General features: G+C 52.4%; 1 protein-coding gene across 4 annotated transcripts in view; it reads left to right on the top strand.

Annotated features, from left to right (window-relative positions):
• The window catches only part of MEGF11 (multiple EGF like domains 11), a 195783-nt gene that overhangs the window by 130035 nt on the left and 41611 nt on the right, over positions 1 to 24137 (top strand). For all 4 annotated transcript variants that reach the window (XM_040970080.1, XM_040970078.1, XM_040970082.1 and 1 more), the window contains exons 6-9: positions 119 to 239; positions 12340 to 12476; positions 15726 to 15938; positions 22784 to 22958. In XM_040970080.1, coding sequence (XP_040826014.1) covers positions 119 to 239; positions 12340 to 12476; positions 15726 to 15938; positions 22784 to 22958 — 646 coding nt within the window. The remainder of the gene's footprint in view (positions 1 to 118; positions 240 to 12339; positions 12477 to 15725; positions 15939 to 22783; positions 22959 to 24137) is intronic.

Genomic DNA, 24137 nt, shown 5'->3' with positions numbered 1-24137 from the left:
CATTTGGACCAAGCTGGCCTGCTGCTTCTCTCTCCTGGCATGGAGCTGGGCTGTGTCAGGGCTCCTCGATCTGAGTGCTGCTGTGGGTAACCATACCAACCTGTGCTTCTCCACCCAGCTGCGAGGAGCTGTGCCCCCCGGGGAGTCATGGGGCGCACTGTGAGCTGCGCTGCCCTTGCCAGAATGGAGGTGCTTGTCACCACATCACAGGAGAATGTGCCTGTCCCCCAGGCTGGACGGTAGGTGGCCTCACGGAGTGGTGTGGGAGCACCTCTCTCTCTCTCTCTCTCTCTCTCTCTCTCTCACACACACACACACACACACGCACACACGCCTTGAAAAGCTCCATTCCTCTCCTACCCTGAGCTCCTTCTTTGTATGGCCCCAGGGAGCTGCCGGTAAAGCTGAGTGCATCTCTGAATCCAGGTCTGCCCTCTAAGTGCTGTGTGTCTAGAGGCAAGTGAATTGGCTTCTCTGACTGGTCCTTCATGTGCACAGGTGTCTTTGGGCATAGGCACCTGTGTGAGCCACATTGCTCAGGGCCAGGTATGGCAGAAAGGGCTGGGGAAGTAGTAGAGCTAGCAGGATGTACTGATAAAGTTTCACCCCTTGCACCCACACGTGCTGATCCCTCCCCCGCCCCCAGGAGAGCCTAAGAGAGCTTCCACTAACCCAGGCCTGGGGTCTGGAAACCCCATCTGGGGTGGGGAGACACAGGACAGGGGAAGGGGAACCAGGACCTCACAGGCCCTAGGTTGGTTTCACCTCTGGTGCTGATTCTGAAAAAGGCCTCAGAGACTATGATGGCTGCTCATGCACCTGCAGGGTTCACCTAGGTCGGTGAGCCCACCCTACAGAGCTGTTGAAGTACTGGTCAAATGCTGAAGCGCTCACCTGTTTGAGTCACATCCCTGGGTGTACAACCCCCCACCCCAACCCCAAGCTTCTTCTGGCCTGCTCTGGCCACCTGCCAGGCAGACTTTGCTGGCTACACACCTGCCTCTAACCCTTGTGGAAGAAGTTCAAAGCCACAATCGCTGCCCTGCCCTGGGGCTTGAGAAACTGTCACAGAGCCATAGAGGACAATTGCAGGATACTGTGGGGCAGGTTGGTGGGGACAAGCCGGAGGAGTTCCTGGATGGAGGGCCCCCGGCAAAGGCACAGTCTCGTACTCACTGGGAGTTTGTAGATCAGACCAGGCACTTATAGATCATGAAGTCCAGCAACATTTGGCTGCCAGCCCATCCTCTCCTGGCCCGTCCTCCTCCTCCCTGGCCCGCCCTCTCCTCTCCAGAGTCCATGAAAGAAGCTGAGGATTCCCAGGCTCCGCCCCAGGCCCCCTGAGGTCTGGGCTGGCTCCTTTTAATAAGCTCCCCAGACAGTTCTGCCGCAACCAGTACTGTCTACAGTCCTACATTTGCAAATAAGATTGAGAGTCTAGGATTCCCTCCCGTGCTGCCCAGAATACTAAGGGCTTGTGTGGGGTATGAGCTTGGGGGTGCAGTGGAGCCTGCTCCCACTATTCCCTGTCTGGAGGGTCTAGGTGAGATTTCACATAACACTCTCCCAGGCCTCACTGCTGGTTAGGAGGAAGGCAGGGGCTGGAATCCTGGTCCTTGATGTGTGTTTGTCTGGGTGGCCAGGCATCTGTGTTTGCCAGTGTCTGACCCTTCTGAGAAGGACTAAGGGGCTGCTGCCGCTCCTGCCTGCTTCTCCCACCCCACCCCCCCGACTCCTCCCCAAATGGGTTCTGAAATACTTCCCTGCGGCCAGGTCCTGGCAGTGAGTTGGGAGCAGAAGGCCGTGGGAGAGGAAGGCTACAGGCAGCCCCTGTCCCTGGCCAGGTCCCTCCGGAACCACTGCTGGAACTGCAGGCTGGAGGAAGGGAGGGAGAGGGATTTTTTTTTCTTCCCAATACAGAGAAGGACCTGTTCTTACAGATGACAGGGAATTCTGTCAATAGCAACTTTGGGTTTGAGCACTTTATGTTTTTAATGTTATCGCAGACAATTGCACTTCTATTTTTGACATAGCATTTAACTTGCAGATTTGGATGAATTATTAATGCCCCTCGTGCATGCAGCGCTGCAGAATAATGAAGCTGCAGCTTCGGCCTCAGGCTCCTCCTGGGTGGGGGGCGGGGGAGCTGGGGCCAAGGACAGGGTGCAGAGGGAAGGGTCTCACCCTTTAAACATCTTCCATTGCCTGAGGTTAGCCCCACATTAGCCACATGTTGCTCCTCTCAAAGACCTAAATCTGATGGCTAACTCCTACCATGCAACTCCAACAGACTGCAGTGATGTACAAACCTGCAAGGGGCTGCCAGGAATTCAGGCCTTCTAGGTCCTTCCTTACACATTCCTGCCACCCCTCTCCCCCAGGCCCTAGAAATATACATGGACCCTCCACTGGCCAGCTATGGGGAGCCCAGGCAGGAGAAGCCTTTGCAAAGAGCCCAGGAGGGGGAATCATTTCCCCTCTGTTGTTGAGCTCTGACACTTTCCACAGCACCTGAAGTCCAGGGAGGATAGTGAGTTGCCAGTGGGCCCTGGAGACAGATGGCAAGGTAGGAAGTATGGGTAGGACTCACCTCAGAATTCCTAGTCTGGTGGTGTGCGTGTGCATACCTGGTACACACAGGTACATACATGGACACGGGCACACCAAGGCACATGCAGATGTACACACAGACACACGTAGATGCACACAGGTGCATAGATAAGTACACACAGGCACATGCAGGCTCACACAGGCTCACACATAAAAGCAGTGCCAAGCCAGAACAGAAGCTGAGGAGCTGCAGCAGGATCAGCTGTCAAGGCCAGAGTGGTTTCCAGAGCTGAGGCTGTGGCCCGAGGGGCACTCAGGTTAGGGAAGGACAATCCTTGGAGGCCCAGGGCTGCCTGGGATCCAGCTGTTTCTATAGCACACATATGAGGGCATCTGTGCTTCCCAGGGCAGCAAGCAGCTGGGAAGAATGGAGAGATTCTGTCTTCCAGGCACACTGGCCTGGCCTTATGTCCTCTTCTGGGTTTGGACAAGCCATATGGTCACCATATCCCACCTTGTCCCTGCCCACCTCCGTGAAGACACACACTGATACCTGCTGTCCTCAGGTCTGCAAACCTCAAGTCCAAGGCTCTGTGTCCTCCTGGGGTCCTTGCTCTGGGGGGTCCATCGTAATCCCTTATTCTTGTAAGGTCACCTTGGGCTGGGTACCTCTGTGGGACCCACTTCTAACTGCTTGACCTGTGTAAGGGCCCTACCCCACAATATACCCACAGTTGGGGTGCTCAGGAGTCAGGAGTACCTTTGAGGAATTGACACAGTCCAGTCTGTGGAAGCAAGAGGGACACTGTGGCCTTCTTGGAAGCTGAGTCGGCTGTGCCTGCTCACCCACCAGCAGCAGCCAATTCAGCATTGGTTCTCTCTTCATCACAGGGCTTCTATCCACCCCTTTGGTGCCCACTGCTTACCTCTCTACTTCCCCTAACCTCCTTATAACCTTCTGAGAGACCGGGGCTTTGGAGGATGCAGCGGGGCAGTATTACCATCCCATTTTGCAAATGGGGAAACTGAGGCTCGGAACAGTCCCACAGCTTGTCCCAGCAGGCCTATCTGCCAGAACACAGAGCTGGGACCTGAGTCACGCCCTGCCTTGGACTCCCACGTTCTTCTTCCTCCCCAGGAAGGCCACAGGAAGCCCGAGGAGTCCAATGTCTCCAGCCCCCAGGAACTCATGGTCAAGGAGGAACCTAGGGATTCAGACTGAGTCTGCAGCTTGTCTGCAGCGTGTGTGTGTGTGTGTGTGTGTCTGAGAGAGAGAGAGAGAGAGAGATAGAGAGCGCGTGAGAGAGCCTGACACTGCCTAAGTGGAAGGAATAAGCAAGTTGACCCACATGCTTTCCCAGGCTGTGTCCTTCCTCAGCCCAAGATGGCAGGGAACTGACCAAGACAGAAGCTGGAAGACCACCCAGAGCTTGCTGGGTGCAGGAGAAAGGCCGCCTCCCTCCCTCTCCCTACCCACCCAACCCCTCCTCTGACAGGTGTACTCTACTCACCCCTGCTGCCTCTGCCTCTCGGCCTCCTTTTCCACCCTGCTCCCCACCCTCCCAGTGTCTACAGAAATCCCAGCTACAAGGCCTCCCACTTCATTCATCTCAAGGAAATTGGGTGATCTTGAAAGATGACTTGGGCCAGGCACAATGTTTCCGAGTAAACCTGCTTGGTCATGGATTGGCAGTTATTGGTGCTTAATAGCTTTGTGCTGCACTAATTGATTCATTAATTGGAAATCATCCTTGGTCTCTGTCAGAGAAATGACTGTGAGTGTGAGTGGCTGGAGGGCAGGGAGACTTGTGACCCAAGGTCCAGATGTATGATTGTGAAGTTGAAGAATAGCTCAGGGGTAGGAGGGGCAGGCAGTGTTCCACCTTCCTAAGGAAATGTTCACAAATCCCTCACAGCACTCTCAAAACTTTTTTGAAAGCCCTGTTTATTTATTTTTATTGGAAAGGAAGATTTACAGAAAGGAGAGAGAGAGAGAGAGAGAGAGAGATCTTCTATCTGCTGGTTCACTCCCCAAATGGTTGTAACAGTTGGAGCTGAACTGATCCAAAGCCAGGAGCCCAGAGCTTCTTTTGGGTCTCTCATGTGGGTGCAGGGTATCAAGACTTTAGGCCATCCTCTACTGCTTTCCCATGCCACAAGCAGGGAGCTGGATGGGAAATGGAGCAGCTAGGACATGAACTGTTGTCCATATGGGAATCTGGTGCTTGGAGGTGGAATATTAGTCAGCCGAGCCAATGTGCTGATCCCCACTCTCAAATCTTTTAGCTGTTTCTTCTATCATTCTGTTTTTATTCACTTATTTGAATGATAGACAAGATGGCGAGATCTTCTATTCACTGGTACACTCCCAAAATGTCCACATTAGCCGGGTCTTAGTCAGCTTAAAGCCAACAACCACGTCACCAATGTGGGTGACAGGGACCCAAGAACTTGAGCCCTCACCTGCTGCCTCCCCAGATCACAAGCAACAAGCTAGAAGAGGAGCCAGGACTTGAACCCAGGAACTCCCATTGGGATGCTGGCATCCCAAGCGACGTCTTAAGCCCTGAAGTAAACACCCACCTCTCTTCTGGTATATCTCTCCATAGATAACTAATAAAAAAATTATTTATTTATTTGAAAGGCACAGTGGCAGACAAAGGAAGAGACTGAGGGAGACAGAGAGACAGAGACAGAGAGAGAGAGAGAAAGAAATTTTTCATCTACTGGTTTACTCCCCAGAAGTCCATAACTGTAGGGGCTGGGCCAGTCCAAAACTAGATATCTTTCTGGGTTTCCCATGTCTATGCAGGGGCCCAGGCCTTGAGCCATCTTCTGCTGCTTTCCTAAGCACATCAGCAGTGAGCTGAATCACAAGTAGAGCAGCAGGAACTTGAACTAGAGATCTTCTGGGATGCTAAGGCTTAACCCACTATGCCATAACACTAGCCCCCAGATGACAACATCACTACCATTTTTTGACTTTTGTCTTTCTGGCATCTACTGACTTTCTGCCATAGAATAAAATTCTGTTCTCCCACACACAACACCAGCAGCCCTTCCCCACGCTCTAACAGAACTAAGGAATGACTTATGGTTAAAGCTTCTTGCAACATGTATGTTATGAGGTCCACACATACATTGTCACTCTCATAACCCTGAATTCCAACAGCACTCTGAAACCCCTTAGCCAGGCCCTGCAGGTCAGAGGCCTGTCCAGTCCGTACCTGGTCTTGCTTGGTTGTGAGGCAGCCTGTCAGAAGTTTGGTGCTTCGGCCCAGTCTGAATTCTCTCCCCAGGCTGCTGCCTGCCTGCCTGCCTGCCTGTTGTCTGGGACTCTCTCACCTTCATCCCAGCTTATCTCTCACCTCTGTCTTGTTGTGCTCCATGATTTCTGGAACTTGTGGCTTTCTTTTGGAAAATTTTTACTGATGGGAAAGGAAACTACCCTAGTAGCTTTGCTGAGATTTTCATAACCAGTTCATTGTTTGAGGCCTGAGGTCACTGTTGTGCCACTTGTAACATCAACCTCTTATATTGGAGTGCTGGTTCTAGTCTCAACTGCTCTGCTTCAGATCCAGCTTCCTGCTGATGCACCTGGGAAGGCAGTGGATGAAGGCTCTTACCTGTCACCCAGGTAAGAGACCTGGATGGAGCTCTGGGCTCCTGGCTTTGGCCTGGCCCAGTCCTGTCCATCGTGGCCATTTGGGAAGTGAAGAAGTGAATCAAACATTCATATTTTTTCTGTCTCTCTCTGTCTCTCTCTCTCTCTTGTTCTGCCTTTTAAATAAATAAATCAATCTAAAACTAAAATAGACTTTTCAAAGCTGCTCAAGTCTGAAACGTCTTTATTGATTCTCCCACTGAGTGTTAGTCCAGATGGGTGTAGAATCCTAAGAAAATGATTTTTTCTCTGAATCTTGAAGGTAATGCTTCATTCTCTCTGAAATTCTAATTAGCAGTCTTTGACTCCTGGCTTTTTTTTTTTTTAAATGTGGCCCTCTTTCTAAAAACTTAAAGGATTATTTCTTTGTGCAGATGCAAAAATCCACAGTGATGTCTTGATGTTTGGTTGGATTTTTCTGGGCACTCTGTGGGTTCTTTCAGTTCAGAAATCCCAGCTCCCCTTCCTTCCAGTCTGCGAGATCGTCTTACATTTTCCATTTCTTTTACTCACCTTTATTTTCTCTGTCCACTGTGTGAGAGAATTGCTAATTAGATGCCAGACCTTGGAGATTAGTCCTTGAATGTTGCTATATTTCCCTTACTATTCTCTTTCTCCTTTTCTACTTTGTAGGAGATTTTTCCCACTTTATTTCCCAACTTATTTATTGCAATTTTCAATTTTTTCCCACCTTCACTTTCAAGAACTTCACATTGTTTTCTGGCGTGCTCTCACTCTTACAAAATATTTTTTTTTAAGTAACAAATTCATTTTAGTTTTGATCATATTTACATAGTTGAGAGGGATGCATGCCTATGTGAACCACCAATTAGGGTGAGGAGGGTCAAGAAATGGGGGAAAGTGGATGAGACAGCTTCCTCCAATCTCCTTTTTTCTTGCTGTATCTGGGGAAACTGGGAGAGAAGGGGAGAGTGCCACTCCCTCATTAGTACCCAGGAAAGGTGGAAGGTCACCCTGTGTCATCCCATGGTCCCTGATGTGGAGCATGTTCCAAGGATACTGCTGAAGTGATTTGGGTAATTCTGAGAGACTGTTGATTTCACTGCTCCAAGATGGAGGAAATCCTTTCAAGGTCCCTCCATGGGACTCCATGGTCAGACCACATAACCTGTGATTTTCACCATGGTTTGAGTTCTGAGTCCAGTGATTCAGTTTGAGGGGAAGGTGCCCAAAGAAACCTTGCCAGTGGCGATCCCAGCCTCATTCCTGTGTGTGCCAGGCAGTGTGGGGTCTGGCTCAGTTCATCACCCACATCAGCCTACACACACATCGGTGGCTGCAGTTACCTGGTAAATTCTGTCCGCAGCCCCATCTCATACACAAACCAATGGATGCTGTGGCCCAGCCTAACCCTGCCCATCACATACCTGGCCCTGATGTATACCAGTAGGAATGACACCTAGTCAGAGTGACCCCCAAAAACCTCCCATTATGCCCACCCCCAGCTCTAGCTGCTGTTCATGGTAGTATGTGCAGTGGAATGGTCCAGTCTGTCCCATATCCACTCAGCTCTCACACAAATCAAAGAGCATTGAAGCCTAGCTCAACCCAATCAGTTCCACTCTCCAGCTCATACTCATGCTGGCAGGTACCACCATCTGTCTAGCCACGCCCACCCCAACCCAGGTTCTCATGCTCACCAATGAGAGTTGCAATCCATCAGAGAGGTGCCCACTGTTTCCCTAATGTTTTGCTCTCAAACCCAGATCTTGCACTCTCCCAGTCTCCCAGTCTCTGCAGTCTAGTTTGACAGGACTTGCTTCCGTTCCCAACACTTGCCAGCTGAATGCTATGGCAAAGCCCAATCAGCCTATAGTTACTCTAGCTCATGTATGCACCAGTGGACATAGTCACTTAGCCCAGCCTGATTCTTCCTCCTAACCCAGCTCACATGCAGGCCAATAGGTGTTGTAGCCCTGTCAGGCCTGGTCTGCCCCCAGTCCCAGCTCTCACATCTACCAGCAAGAGCAGTGGCCAACAGCTCCCCTGCTGGGCTTGCCCCCCATCTTATTTGTGCGGCTGGGCGTTATAACCCAGTCTAACATTGCTTGCCTCACCCCAGCATACACCAGCTGGTGATGCAGCCTGGCTCAGCCTGGCTCAGCCTGGCCTGCCCCCAGTTTTGGCTCATGCTGGAGGGTGCTACACCCTAGCCCAACCCAACCATCCTGTAGTCCCAGCCCTAATGTGAACTGGCTAGCATTGTGGCCCAATTTTGACTATCCTGCACCCCGTACTGGTTTTCATATCTGTCAGTGGGTCTTATTAACTGGTCCAGCCTGGTCTGCTCCCCAGATCTGAGTCACACATATGTCATCTGGTGCTGTAACCTAGTTTAGTCTAGGCTGTTCCCAACTTTTGTTCTTGTGCTCACCTGCAGGGACTGCATCCTGACAGAGGAGATCCCCAAGCTCCTCTATGAAGTCTCATCCCAGTGGCAGAACTTGCACATTCTTGTGGGTCCTCGGTCTGGCCTGACTTGACCCACTTCCTGTCTTGGCAGGAACAGTGGCCTTGTCCAGCCATCCCACACCCATTTCAGCTCTTGTTGTTCGGTGCTGCAGTCCAGCCATGCCTGGTCCATCTCCAGATCCAGCTTTCATGTGGCTCAGTGGGCACAGAGACCTAGCCCAGCCTGTCCTACACCTACTCTGGCTCTTGTAAGCACCAGTGGGTACTGGAGCTTAGCCCAGTCTGGTATATCCCAGACCCCATCCACACCCATGCCGAGGAATGCTACAGCCATGTCCAACCCAGTTCAACACCAACATTCTGGCTGTTGGGCTCATCAGTGGGAACAAGGCCCAGTAGGGGTATCCCCTTTGCTCCCCAAACAAGTTTGCTCCCAGCCACAGATCTTACACATGCCAGTGGTAGCCCTAACCAACCCAGCATAACCCATCACCCATCTTGGTCTTTACCATCAGGTGCTACAGCCTGGCCTGGCCTGGCCTGGCCTGGCCTGGCCTGCTCCCAACCCTGACTTTCACTGGTATGTGCTATAGCCTAAACCTGTCTAGCCTGCCCCCAACCCTGGTTTTCATGCAAATGGGTAGGTGTGATAGCCTACCTAGCTTAGCATAGCCCACACCCCATCCTGGCTCCTACACGTGCCAGTGTGCTACCGTTAGCCTGGCCCTACCTGGTCTACCCCCTACAGAACCAACCAACACACCTGCCAACAGGTGAAGCAGCCCTGTCTGGCCTGACACCCAGCCCTGACTTATATGCTTATCAGCATGTTCACCAATGGCAGATACGGCCCACTAGGGGAGTTCTCCACAATCCCCTTAGGCCCACCCTCAGACCCAGATCTCACTTGTGCTGGTAGATGCTAGGGCCTCATCCAGCATAGTTTTCCCCCTCTGTTCTGGCCTTTGTGTGTGCTGGGTAATGTTGAGGCCCAACCTACTCCACACCCAATTCTTGGATGTGCCTCTGGATGCTCTAGCCTGGCCCAGACCAGCCTGTTCTCAACCCCAGTACCCATGAGTGGTGCTCAGCCCGTTACTACCCCCAGCTCTTGAGCTAACCAGCTGGTAGGGTAATCCTACAGGGGTGAGCCCACAGTCCCACACAAACTGCTCCCAGACCCAGTTCTGTCATGAGCAGGTTAGTGTCATGGCCCAGCCTAACATGGTCTATCCCCGGCCCAGCACTCACTGGAAGGTGCTGTGGTGGAGCCTTGCCAGGCAGGCCCCCAAGCAATGACTTGTGTGCACTGGTAGGTGGTGGTTGATTCCAGCAATCCCAGTTCAGATCCCCCTGTGGGTGGGTGTATTGGTTTGGCCCGTAAAGGTCCTCCGATTTCCTTCCTCTAAACCACCTAGTCTCAGCTCCCTCATTTACCTGCAAGTGCAGTAGCCAGGTTGGTGGAGGTCCTCCAGAAGTCACTCCTTACTGATATGTTCTCCCTCAGCAGTCCTCCCTCTCATGTTTCTCCAGAACTGCTTCCCTGAGCAATCCATAGCCCCCCATGCCCAGTCCTCTAGCAGTGTGCTGTGTCAGACTGGGACCCTGCCTGCCTACCAGGGCCCACACACAGTCACGCATGGGTCCCTAGACCCTTTCTGTTAGCATGCTGGCATCTGTCCCCACATATCTTTAAAAAAAATACAATGGGCTAGGCAACTCTGCTGGCACACTGGTATGGTTAACACAGATTTGGCATTAAACAGGTCCAGGATATCTACCAGCTCTTAGCTGCTTTTTTCCCAGCAGTGTAACACTTGCTTAGGTACAATGCAATCTAGGCCATTGCTCACAACTAAGGTTTTTAAAAAGTTTTTTTTATTGTAGCTACGATTGTTGGAAATGTACATCTGCAGAGAGAAGAGAGACACCCAGAGAGAAAGATCTTTCATCTGCTGCTTCACTCAAATGGCCGTGATGACCAGAGTGGGTTGGTATGAAACCAGGAGACAGGGGCTTCTTCCAGGTCTCCTGCATGGGTGCAGGGACCCAAGGACTTGAGCCATCCTTTGTTGCTTTTCCAGGCCATAAGCAGTGAGCTGGATAGGAAGTGGAGCAACTGGGACACAAACCAGAGCCCATGTGGGCTGCTGGCACCACAGGCGGAGGATCAGCGTACTACAACAGCACACCAGCACCTGGCTCTCTCCTTTTGTAGAACTCTGTACGCTGTTCTTGCATGGATATAACATCCCCTCATCACTACCTAACAATACTCATCTTTATTACAGTAAAGCCTCTCTATTTATTTATTTTATTTATTTGAAAGGCAGGGTTACAAAGAAAGACAATCTTCCATGTTCTAGTTCATTTCTCAGATGACTACAATGGCCAGGGCTGGACCAGGCTGAAGCCAAGAGTTTCCCTGCCAGCTCTCCCTTATGGGTGCTGGTGCCCAAGCACTTGGATCATCCTGTGCTGTTTTCCCACACTCTCTAGCAGGGAGCTGGATTGGAAGTGGAGCAGCCAGGACTCGAACTGGCACCCATGTGGGATGTTCGCACTGCAGGTGACAGCTTTATCCATAACTCCATGGTGCTGACCTCTCCTTCTCTTTAAGTTTGTTTTGCTCCCAGAGCAGTCCCTGTTTGCTCTGTGTCTTATGTCCACATGTGTATCTGACTTCTTTCTGTGAGAGTCCGTGTGAAGTCCACTGGGGTTTTAAGACAAACTTCAGCAAAGCCAGCTGGAGGCCTAGGGAGGAGGGAGACACCAGCCTTGCTGGCTGGGGTTGACACTCATGCTCATCAGTGTTTCTAGAAAATAACCTCAAACCCCACGCTGAGGATATGGCCTGGTCCTCAGCATTCTGGGAGCTGAGTAGCGAGAGAGCAGAGGGGCCCTCTGCTGTTCATGTAGAATTCCACCCCAATCCTCAGCTAGGCCTGTGTCCCTGTGTGCACAGCCCATAGGCCCCACCCCTGCAAAGGATAGGGATCTTGCTGCAGCTCCCGCTCTTTCAGATGCTTCCACCATCCCGTTCTCACCTCCATACCCCTCCTTCAGAGAGTCTCCGTGTCTCTGATTCCTGAAATTGTCTGGGGTCCTGGTGGTCCCATCCTCTAGTGCCATCAAGGTCTCCTACCATCCCTTTGCCCTTGCCTGGCATGGCTGAGGAAACAGAACCCGGAGCATTTTTGCACCTCCATTGGCTGTGCCTACCCCTCTCCTCTGTCCCCTCTGACCCGGCACATGGATGGCCTCCGCACCCCCTGCACTGCTATCCTCACCTTAGCCAGGTGGGGGAAGAGGGAGAGTTGAGTGTGTATCTCCACACCAGCACTGGTGGCATTCCCATGGGAGAAGACTCAGCACCGTGCCCCTATACTGAGAGAACAGCCATCAAGGCATCCTTGGGCTTCATAGCCCTGGTCTCTAAATTCAGTCCTGGGCACTCGGCAGGCACTCATTGGAAATGTGCTGAAGAACTGGCTGGGCGAACTGGCCTCCATTTTCCCATCTCTAAGATGGAGTCACAGCATTCAGTTCTCTGCTTCCACTGGAAACTAGGGGTGATGGCAGAAGTGGGGGAAGGAAGAGGAAAAGGAGCCATGCTGTTCACAGGCATGTGTGTGACCTCAGTATGGCAGTTCTGAAGCATCCCCATGTGTGTATTACCACCTCTGTTTCAGGGAGCTGTGTGTGCCCAGCCCTGCCCTCCAGGGACCTTCGGCCAGAACTGTAGCCAAGACTGCCCTTGCCACCACGGAGGGCAGTGTGACCACGTGACTGGACAGTGCCACTGTACAGCCGGCTACATGGGCGACAGGTAAGGCTGGGTCCCAGCTGCCTCTGCAGCTGTCCATGGTCGTGTTTATACTCCCCTCCAGCAGGTGGCGGTCACCAGCTCATCCACCCTGGCCCTGCACAGCACACTCCTCCAGTCCAGCCCCACCTGCTACAGCAGCTTGAGCCCTGAATTTGTGTTGCTTTACCTGGAGGGAGGAGGCCAGTACCTGCTACCCACTCCCCATTCTAAACCAAGAGGGCAATGGCACTGGCAGCTCTAAGAAGCTGAGTGTGCACAAACAGTTCTCCCGCCTTGAAGAATGAAAGCAGCCTAGCAGAAAGGCCTGTGTACACGTGTGCTGGTGCAGCAGGAAGATGCCAGGGCACAGGTAGGATCGGTGGCAGCAACCTGCGTGTTGGCTGCCGAGTGCATCTGGGGCTGCAGGAAGACGTGAGCCCAACAACAAGCGATCCTTGGAGCAGACAGGGACAGCAAAGAGGATGTTGTCATGCTCCTTGTGAGGTTAGGGCACTGGGAAGCGGAGGATTGTGCTTCATGGCAGCCTCCAAAATGGAGACAAGGAGACAAGTGTTTACCCTCCCTTGGCCTCCCCTGCCTGGGTAACATCCAAGAACAAGGATCGAGGCTGAGTCAACCAATGCAGCGAAGTAGATCTCACTGGAGTCGGCCTGTATTCTCAGTGATGTCCAGAAAAGAAATTGGCTGTCAGCCTTGGATTCAGCCTGCGTTCTTCTGAGCCAGATCAGATCTCTGTGCATATCTGCATGAGCATCCCTTGGCACCAAGAAGTAGGTGTGGCATATGGGGACTAGGACTGGCACCCTGACCACCTTCCTACCTTTGCTGCGACCCCTGACCATGCAGATGTGTCCGAATCACCAAGCAAGGGGCAGTATCCAAGGAAGAACAATTTCTACTGACCCAGTCACTTATTTCAGATCTGAAATACAACCCACTTCTGGCTAGTTACAAGCAATGGACCCCACCTCATCGATGCACTCAGGTTCACTGCCAAGGTGTCCTATGAGAGCCTGGCACATGAACCTGGGCCAGAGAAATCCCCAAGGCCAATGAGTCCCCTCTGGCAAGCCTTACCCATCAACCACAGGAGGGTCCCGCCATTGGAGGGCTGGGTAGTGCTGGTATTTCCCAGCGAAACGGGCTGCCTGGTGTTTAATATTTTGTAAAATTGCTTCCATTAATTTTGTCGGTGACAGCTGCATCAAGCCACCCCAAATCATCGCAAGCATATTAAACTTGAGCGGGCATAATCACACAGGCCTCCCTGGATAGACAGAATCCAGTGCAAATTAAACACGAAATGTAACGAGGGCTCTGCAGCTCATTTTCTAATTTAATTGAGCAATGTATCTGGTTGTTAATGGCAATATCGGACACATTAGATGGATATGTTGCAAAGGAAGGATGTTTAAGTAGAAAGCTAATTCCTGCTGTGATTACCCTTCTGTTCCAAGGGCCCCGTTATTAGCATGCTTTGTGGAAAATTCATTAGCAGTCGTTGCTTGATCTCTAAATAAATAAGTTGTTTGAATTGTGAGTGGGGAAAAAAATGGCTGTTTATGTAAATGAATTAGCTTGCCAATACTTCCTCTACAGATCTTGTTTTCTGGGGCAGTAGATTCAGTCACACATTCCTTCCCCCCAAAATACAGTGGGCTGGGGAAGTGGCATGCTGTGTTCCGGGCTAGGCCCATGGCTTGCTACTGGACAGGAGTGAGCAGGAATGTTCTAGAGAAAGGGAGCAAGCAGCAGCAGGTGTCTCCTGGCCTTGAGGTGAGCAAAGCTCAGAGACTTCCTGGGTGTTCAAAGAGCCAGAGAAAGCAATAGTAACAGGAGTGATGATAATAAGTAACATTTCTTCCTGAGCCCTTACACACAGCCTCTCATTTAATCCTCAAACAACTCAATGGGAGGTTTGTTATAATCTCATTTTATGATGAGGAAGCAGGTGTCAGAGCTTTAGGTCAAATTCTCCAATATCTGCACCAGAGATGGATGAGCCAAAACCACCCAGGGCCAGAAGCCATTTCCCACCATGTTTGGGAGCCGCCCATACCCCCTTCCCTTGCCAGGCCCTGGGTACTGTGCTAATGAAGTTGCATCCCCTGGGCTGAGGTCACAGGTAGCGAGTCTCTCTAGGCAACCAGGGTGTCAGCAGCCACATCTCCCACACGCATGCGCAGCCCAGGTCTGGGAAGAGTGATCTTTAGCACTTGGGATCCATGCAAAGGGGTTGGGGCTTGGTGTGAGGGCTGATGAGACCGATTGGCTCTTGCTGAACCCTGTCCCCACTGGGCACAACCCAAGAAAGAGGAACTCGCCCCTAGTCTGACTGCAAGAAGCCACCTCTTCCACCCTGAGAAGTTCTTCCCTGGGGGGAGGAGACCCAGGAGAGGCCACACCCTGTACCCTGAAGACTCAGAAAACGGGGCCTGAAGGTGACAGCGCCCATTGCTCCAAGTCCACAATGCCAATGGGTCGTGAAGTACATCAGTCACATTTCACTGAGAATGAGAAGCACCGAGAGCCACAACAAATCATTGGTTTTCCGGGTGGATTTGATATCGGAGATGTGCAACTGTATTTCCAAAGCCCCAAAGCCATTGGTTTCTGGGATCAGAGCTTCAGCTTAGGCAGGTGAATAAGCTCTGGAGGTGAATGGCAATGCCCCCTGGGAAACTTCGTGTCCCTGGAGTGCAGGTTCCACAGTTTGGGGGTGGGTGCGTTTCATGTTGCATTTTGTCTTCATCCATTTGTGTGCCTGTGAAAGTCCCAGGGACTGAGTCAGTTACGAACAACAGAAATGTTCTCTCCCAGTTGTGGAGGCAGCCAAGTTCAAGACCAAGGCACTAGCAGGCTCTGTATACACAGCAAGGACCCCCTCTCTGCTTTCACAACGATGCCACACATGGTAAATGTGGACCAGGCTGCTTCCACAGCCCACTCAGGAGGATTAGCCCATTCTTGAGGGTAGAGTCCATGTGACCACCCCATTTCTCTGGAGACCCCTGTGGCTCTGGGGGCTTACTGTGTCACAGGATGAATTTCAGTCATGGCTGCTGCTGGGAAGGGGAAAACAGATCCATGGGAGCTAAATCCTGGTGTACATTCCTGGAGGAGGCTTTTGGGGGGAGTGGAGCACCCCAGATCCAGGCCTGCAGGGTTGCGCATGCTGGAAGGGTGTTGAAGGGCAGGTAAGGTAGCCTAGCCCCCAGCCCCAGCTCAGACCCCTTTGTCATCCTACAGGTGCCAAGAGGAGTGCCCCCTGGGGACCTTCGGCTTCCAGTGCTCTCAGCATTGTGACTGCCACAACGGTGGCCAGTGCTCACCTACCACCGGTGCCTGTGAGTGTGAGCCTGGCTACAAGGGCCCGAGCTGCCAGGAGCGGTTATGCCCTGAGGGTCTGCACGGCCCTGGTTGCACTCTAGCCTGCCCCTGCGATGCTGCCAACACCGTCAGGTAGGAACTGGAAATAAGTGGAGGAAGCTGGGGCAGAGTGGGCTGAAAAGTGCAGGGGGGGCTTCACAGACCCCGTATCCCCAGATCCATGTAGGACTCAGCTGATGGAAAGGGAGAGCAGTTTCCCCTGTCTCCACCCTGGCACCTGGCTGCCTGCATCTTGAGATGTGTCTGTCTGAGATCTCACCCATGGGAGTAGGGGATGAGGATGGTGACTCTGAGGGGAGCAGGGGTGGGGCCTGGGCAAGGCTGCCCTTTACTGGAGTTTGGGCAATTGAGGTGCATTTTCCCCACACAGAGCAAATAACTCAAGGCAGGACCAGCCACATGGGTTACAGGAAAGGACTTGGGCCACCAAAATCAATTCCACCTTAAAAATCTGCATGGCTTCTTCTGACCTGGGTAGAGGCAGAGGAAAGAAAAGTCCTTCAGCCGGGCCTTGGCAAGGGGCAGCATTGTATGGCCTTGCTCTACCCCTGCTTGCAAAGGAGCCTGAACCTGAAGAGCTGACACTGTCCTGGGCTACTGCCACCCAGCACCCATTGGTGCTGCCTGCTGCAAGCCCCAGCGGTCAAGACTTCCCTCTGGTCAGCAACATGGAGAATCCCCTGGGTCCCTTTTCTCTCCTGGGCCAGTGGGCAGCTCGGGACAGTTGGGGGCAGTGCCTGTAGCCCTGTCCCCAGTGACAGACACTGCTAGGCCTCAGCCTTTCTTCCCCTTGCAGCTTTTGGTTTTTGACACACCACACAGAGCCCCTGGGGATTGCAAACAGAGGTGTCTTTCAGGTGTGGATGGCTTCATCACCAGTAGCCTTCAGTCCCTGGGGCTGAGCGGCTGGGCTGGTGCCAGGCAGGCACAGCATGTTGGGAAGGAGTGTCCAGAGGGGCCCAGCAGAGATGGCCTGAGTGGAACCTGTGCATTCAATTGGTCATTCATTCAACAAATATTGTGTGCCTGCAGGGCTGAGCTTCGATAGGAAGGCATCTCCAGCAGGTGTAGCCATCAGGGCTGAGGACTGGAGTCTGCCCACACTGGGCACCTTCTGCTCTGTCCCTGTCATTACCAGACCACTATGGAGATGAGGCATGTCTCTGTTTCATACACTCTAGACATACCATGGCAGTGTGACACATCCACCTTCATAGGTGACCCAGGGCTCTGTGCAGACAGCCTCTGATCCCGGAAGACTGGAGGAGGTGGGCTGGGGCTGGAGGGCAGGGTGAAAGCTCCAAGCCTCTTGACACCAGAGACCCACGTGATCCATCCCCTGCTGGGAGGCCCCAGACCCTCTCAGGAAGAGGAGGCCAGGCTGCTGCTGGGGTCAGGGTAGAGTGGGGGAAAGGGGCCCTACCCTAGAACTCCAACCCGGCCCCTCCCACCCCGGACTGCAGAGCTATTGTTTCCCTCCCAGGCCTGCGCCACCGCACCCGGCATAATTTCTCCTGCCTCTGAAGGAGTCCTCACTGCATTATTAATCTGAAGGACTCCCTCTTCCCCATCGCTAATCTCAGCACATCCAATATTAATGAGTGTTTGCTTAAGCGCCTGTCTTGTCGCAGGGATGGAAGCCAATAGCCAGCAGTCTCAGCAATTGGGACTCCCTGCACCCCCTGCAGGCCCATCTCCCAGGCTGGGCTCCTCAGAACCTGCACGTGGGGAGCTCCTGAAGGATCCCGGTGGTCGGACTAGCCTGGCTGTGTTGCCTCCTGGCTCAGCACTGGTAGCAGCAATCTCGGAGTTGGACTTCCACAGCCCACACCCCCTGATGACCCTATTTTGCTCTTGCTCTTGATACACTGCCCTCGTGCCTGAGCACCTGATGCCCACCACGTGTGAGAGAGGATCCAGTTCAGGCTTCCTCAACCCTTGCAGTGGCTGGCACACTGCAGAACCAGGAGCAAGATTCATAGGTGGCCAGAAGCAGCCCTCCAACCACTGCTCGTTTCTGACTACCGAATGCGTTTGTGGACCAGGCCGAGTGTTAGGGAGAGCTGTGTGAGGCTGAGCTGCCACCTGCCGCACTTGGCTGGGCTGTCATGAATGGCAAGAGCCAAATGGACCCCCCAAATCCATTCCCTTCCTCTGAGCCTCTGCCCCATGATGGAGCCGTCTCAAGGTGTTGCAGGATTTTTTACTCCGAGTATGGCAGCAACCTCAAATTCTTGTCTCGCAGGAAAGAAGAATTTTCATGCGGACACAGTTTAGTTTTAAAGCAGGATTTATTAGAAAGGCCGAGAAAAGAAAACTCCCGTCCTAGCGACGGGAGGGGGTTTTGAGATAGAAAGGACCCTCACCCCCTGCCACAGTGGCAGGAGGAAAAGGACCCCAGTGCTCTGCCATAGTGGCAGGAAGACAAGAACCCTAGTCCTCTGCCATAGTGGCAGGAAGACAAGAAGCAAAACCCTCTGCCATAGTGGCAGGAAGAGAAGAAGAACCCGTATTAATGGTGGGGAATGCACCTTTTAAAGGTTTCCCTCAAAGATGTTTCTCCATGAACAAAGAAAATTCCTAGTTTCCATGGTACCTGGCCTTGGGACAAAAGGCCACAGAGGTGCCAGACATAGGACATTCCAGGCCTTAGGCAGATGTGTATTACTTCTTCCTGCTCTCCTTTCAATGATAAAGAGACCGACCGGCCTGAGGCCCTCCCACAATGGCCAGAGATAGTGGCCGATACTTCAGGTGGAGAATTGATATGCTAATAGCACCCCTATCCCTTGGAAGAGATGTGCTCTGGTGAGTTCAAGACATGGTGGGGAAATTCTCTTTTATTCGGGGACCCAGAATACCCTAACTGCCTACTACCCACTCTAACTCCTCTCTCAAAGGGGCCCAACTAACTGTGAGGTAGTGCAACTCCAGGTCCTGGGGCAGTGGTAGGGGTAGGGAGGGTCAGGCCTCTGAATGCTGGCTTCAAAGCCCCTCTAAGCACACATCTGACGTGTGAGTCCCTTCTGTGTGCCTCACTTTCTCCGTGTGTCCATCCCCTCTCTTCAGCCTAGGAGAGAAAAAGCTCCAGGACCTTGAAACATGAGACTTCCATCCCAACTCCCCACAAAGTGGAACATGGGGTCCCTGGAAGCTGAGCCTTCCCCTTCCCCCTTCCCAGCCCAGTGTCTGCAGAGCTGTCTGCACACCCCCCACAAAGCCCTGTGATCTCCCCTAATCCTGGACTTCAGAAATCCCTCCCTGCTGCCCTCGGACCCCTGCCTCAGGCCAGACTGCTTCCTCAGACTGAATACACGTCCTGGGCAGGAAGAGGTGACTGGCAGTCCCCAATATCCCATTCCCTTTGTCAAGTCTTTGTAGCCCACACAAAGGCACCACTCTCCCTTCCTAAAGCAATAACCTTGAGAAAATGCGCTAGTCAGTGTGACAAGCCCCCTCTCACTTCCCCTTCACAATCGGGGTGTCCAAGACCAATTCCGGCAGCCACGGACCGTATATTACCCAGGAGAGATTGGATTTCACCGACAGAGGCAGCATTGATGGAATCCCACCGTGGCCACAAGAAAGGCAGAAAACCCCCCTGTGAAAAGCTGTCCACCTTGCTGCCTTTTCACCCTCCTGTTACCTGGTGATTAATCCATGTCTGGAGAAAAGAGAGATAAAAGCAGAAAGGAGGGAGCCAGCCTAAACATAAGCAACTGTGACTTTGGCTTGACCTTGCCAGCAGTCCTTGACCCACTGTGTGACCTAAGGACCATCTGTGGAGGTGATCAGTGGGCCAGGACAGGGGGTCCATGAGTGCCCCACTGAGGAGTACAGGTGTTGACCACAGGGATGGCAGCTGGTGGACCACTGTTTGCCGTCCTCTCTTCACTGGGCCTCTGGAATCTTTATAAGACATGTAATTGAGCTAAGAAAATAGAATCGCAAACAGTGGGGTGCCTAGCCTGGTGGTAAAGACATCAGACCTACTGTGATGCTGAGTTTGATTCCCGGCTCCAGCTTTCTGCAAAGGCAGATCCTGGGAGGCATCAGGTGGCAGCTCAAGTCCCTGGGCTGCCGCCACCCACGTGGGAGACCTGGATGGAGTTTGCAGCTTCCAGTTCTGCCGCCTGCCCAGTGTAACCCCGATCTTTAAGGGCATTTTGAGAAGGACTCAGTAGACAGGAATTTTCTCTCTTTCTCCCTCTCTTTTCCTTTCTCTTTCTCCTTTTCGAAGGATGATTTCAGGTTTGTTTTGGAGCCTCTGAGTATCAGAGTTGGCACATTGACACATTCCTTGGCCTCTGTGGTCAAAGGCAGGAAATGCAGCGTACAAGGAGGTGTACCTGCACTTCAGGGGATGCCTATCTGGCATGCATGGGGTGATCTGAGAGCTGCTCTGGGGCAGGGGCTCCATCCAGCAGGACCCTCACGTGGCAAAGAAATCCCAAGGATCTGTTTGTTGGTTGGAATGGCAGGAAAGGTGCCCAAGTCCTTTCAGAGTCTCTAGGGCTGAGCAGAGCTCACTGGTCACTCCTGAGTCCCAGCAGGTCAGACTTTATAACCTTGACTGAGCTGATGCATAACCTTGAATCTCAGAGGAGCTCTTCCACCCCAACCCACTGTCCCAGGCAAGTTGGAACCTGCCAGGCTGTGAGAGAGCACCGCCACCCCCCTCAACTGGCTGGGGGTCAGGGCCAACAAGTGGAGCTCCATGGTACCCATTTGGGTCAGTGGGCAGCTGTCACCCCTTATAGTGCTGGGGGAACAGGGAGGAACTTTCTAGAACCATGAAGATGAGAAAGTCTTCAAACATTTGCTCATCAACCCCGCCGTTCCTCGCTTTGCTATATTTGCAGCTTTTATTGCTGTGCATCTGATTATAAACATGATGGATGCTCAGTTTGGGAAAGTTAGAGATGGCAGAGACATTAAAAAACAACAACAGAATCACTCCATTTCTCAAGCAGAGGTAAACACAAAAGCCATCTTGTCATCGTTTGTTCATTCTTCATTCCGGATCCTTCTCTGCCTCATTTCTCCTCTTTTTGTTCTGTTTTAGATGGTGACTTTGCATAGTATGGGCTTAGTACACTTAACCTTGTGTCATTAAATGCTTTGGAAAACAGGTGAATACCTCTCCACCTTCCCCTCCTGGATATGGGCTTCACTCACTTCACCAGGAGGTGGCTTAAGGTGGTGGGTGAATATGGCCTCCCAGACCTGGGTTCGCATCCCAGCTCTGCCACTCCCTGACTTGTTGTGTGGCCTTGGCCAAGTCCCCATGACCTCAGAGCACATCTGTAACACAGAGACTGGTATGCCTCATTCACAGGTTCATTTAAAGAGGAGAAATACATGAATAACATGCCCGCGGCTTTAATAGCCTCGGCACACATTATTTATTATTATTCAAATTGCTTCCATTCTCCACTATTATAAATAATGCCTCCGGGACCATCTCTGGGCATAAATCTTTCTCTGTTACCATGATACTTTCAGAAGGTCAGATCCTTAGAAACGAAATTACGAGACCAAAAAGCGACTGTGTTTAAGTCTCCGGAGACATAACCCCAAATTGTTCTGAGACCCCTGCCAGCACTTTTTAAACAATCCTCACTGTTTTGATGGAGGAGAAGCTGTAGCCAATTGCTGTTTTGACTTGATGATGAACGAGAAGAAGCATTTTCCAAAACCATTATTAGCTGCTTGCATTTGCTATTCAGGAATTATCTGCTCCTGTCCACCCCCTCACTTCCTGGGAGAAAAATCAGGGCCCCCAGAAGAGAAACAGCTTGGCTGGGCTTCAGACAATTAGTTTGTTCATTAATTTGTGTACCAAATGTGTGTTAAGCTCCTCCCTTGTGCCAGGAGTCCTGCTGGGCCTCCAGAGAGGTAGACCAGACAGACAAAGGGTTCTCCCCCTGGGGCTGCGGCTCAGCAGGGGAGACAATGCAGAACCAGGAAACAGAGCAGCCTGAAAGCTGTGTTGGTTCCCAAACACTGGGCAGGGAATGGGAGCCAGGCCCTGGAGGCCCTGACACAGACAGAGCCCACAGTCCTCGTGGAACTTGGCACCTGCGCTCCTCCTGCCAGCCTCCTGCATGTTTCTCTTGCCCTTGTCCCCTGAGCTGGCCTTGGGAGCCAGAAGACAGGTGACCCTGGGAGTCAGAAGTACCTTGTCTGGTGTGTGTCTGGGTCAAGTGCATTAGGGGACCTGGCTTTGAGGAGGCAGGGAGGGGGGCTGCAGGGAGCTGTCAGGCCATGGTGCAGACCTGACTCCCTGAGCAGGGAGCAAAGGCAAATGAGGCTCTAGCCAAGATGCTTCCACCCAACACCACTTTTTTCATTGTGACCCCGAACTAGCTCTGAGCAGCCTTTGACTACCACACCAGGTGGCTGGCAGCTCCTATTTCCAGCCAGACAAGAAGCAGAAGGGGAGGAGCCTCAGAGAAGACAGGGAAAGAGGTGTTTCATTCTCTACAGGGTACCCTTGGCAGCGGGAGGTGGGGGCATCTTGTTTGAACCCAGCCACTGAGCACCCACAGTCTGCAGGGCTTATTGGTGCCATTGCTGCCTTCCTGCCCACACTGGGCCTCTGCCTTGGGTAAAGATGGCAAACCGCTCCCCCACACCGTGTTTGCATTATAAAGAACACATGGTGGCCATTGCAGCCCTGTCACCTGCCAGGAGGTTACAGAACCATCCTGAGCCTTGGTTTGTGGGGGCTCTTGAGATCATGTGGCTCTGGCATCTTCTGATTGACAAAAAGCAAGAATTGGGCATTGAGTGGTTAGAATTCAGGGTCCTTTGACCCTACTTCTCTGGGCAGATCAGCATCAGAGTGGAAAGAAGGTGGGACACGGCTATGCTATTGACCACACTATCCTGTTGCCCTTCTCTCACCTGCTCAGCTGTCACCCAGTAACTGGAGCTTGCACCTGCCAGCCAGGCTGGTCTGGCCACCACTGCAATGAGTCATGTCCTGCTGGCTACTACGGTGATGGCTGCCAGCTGCCTTGCACCTGTCAGAACGGCGCCGACTGCCACAGCATCACTGGCAGCTGCACTTGTGCTCCTGGCTTCATGGTAAGATGGACCGGGCCATCCATGGCTTCCACAATGCCTATCTACAGATGTAGTCGCCAGTCCTGTAGCCACGAGGGCTGAATGCTGGAGTCTCATTTTGTCAACCCTGCCCTCACCACGCTCCCCCACTACAAAGGTAGAGTCCATGGAAAGGGAACCCCTGGGGCTGGCTGGGCTTTGTCAATATAAAAGTAATGGAAGGAGGTGGGGACCTCTCCATCGTCCCACAGCTCGAATGCCCAGGTCGGCCTCCTGCGTGCAGGCTCCTCTATGCCTGTCTCCTTCGGCACACAGCCATTGTACATCCTGAGCCAGGTGCATGTCTATAGTTCTGCATTCGGCCTCCTTTCTCTCACGTCACTGCTTCTGCCCAGGTCTCTCTACGATCATCTAAATGTCTGGCTTGGCCTCAGGAGGTGGGTATTCCCTTGGCTGTGGGCTTAAGGTGTCACTGACTCCTGATGGATGCCCGGCAACCGGTACTGCCACTGGGAGGGCCAAGATGCGCCTGTGTCACAACTTGGCTAACGTTACTGTTTTCTTTAATTTTGGCTAATTATATAGGGTAGAAAATGATTCCTCTGTGTGGCTCTCATTTGCAAATCTCTGATTACCAGAGAGAGAGACTGTTTTTGTATGTGTTTGTTTACTATGTGTGTTTCCTTATGAATTATGCTAGTCTTTATGAGCTTTGATTCTGGCAGACTTGATTCTGCAAGCGGAATCGTGTTCAAAGGCGGGGCATACCCTGTGGGTTCCCTGATTTGTATGATGCTGTCAAAAGGGATTAATGCCATTGAAAGAATGGATCACCAGATCTAAGTCACATCCTGGCTGGCTCGGGCCAGGGGCTCCCCCATCTGTGCAGATGGAGCACCTGCCTTGCAAGGTTGCTGTCAGGTTAGAAATGGGATAGACGTAAGGCCTATGGTACCACTTCTCGCTTCCTTGTACATTTTGGAAGTATCTGCAGGCTTTGGCAAATGGCAGCTTTGGGCTCAGTAGCTTGGCACAGGCTTGAAGTCTTCCATGTTGAGTGAGCTCACAAGAAATGCCCATGGAATTAGCTACCTGGGCTGTGGAGTGGTGGGGAAACTTGCTTTATAACCCCTGAGCCCTGAATCCCTGGCCCCCAGAGGCTCCGATGTGACTGGTCTAGGTGTGGTCCTCTGAGGTCGG

Source organism: Ochotona curzoniae, unplaced genomic scaffold, assembly GCF_017591425.1.
Source record: "Ochotona curzoniae isolate NIBS_2020 unplaced genomic scaffold, NIBS_Ocur_1.0 scaffold_4701, whole genome shotgun sequence".
In the NCBI taxonomy this organism is placed as follows: domain Eukaryota; kingdom Metazoa; phylum Chordata; class Mammalia; order Lagomorpha; family Ochotonidae; genus Ochotona; species Ochotona curzoniae.
Note: the sequence above shows the minus strand (reverse complement) of the source record. Positions and strands in the feature narration are given on the sequence as shown.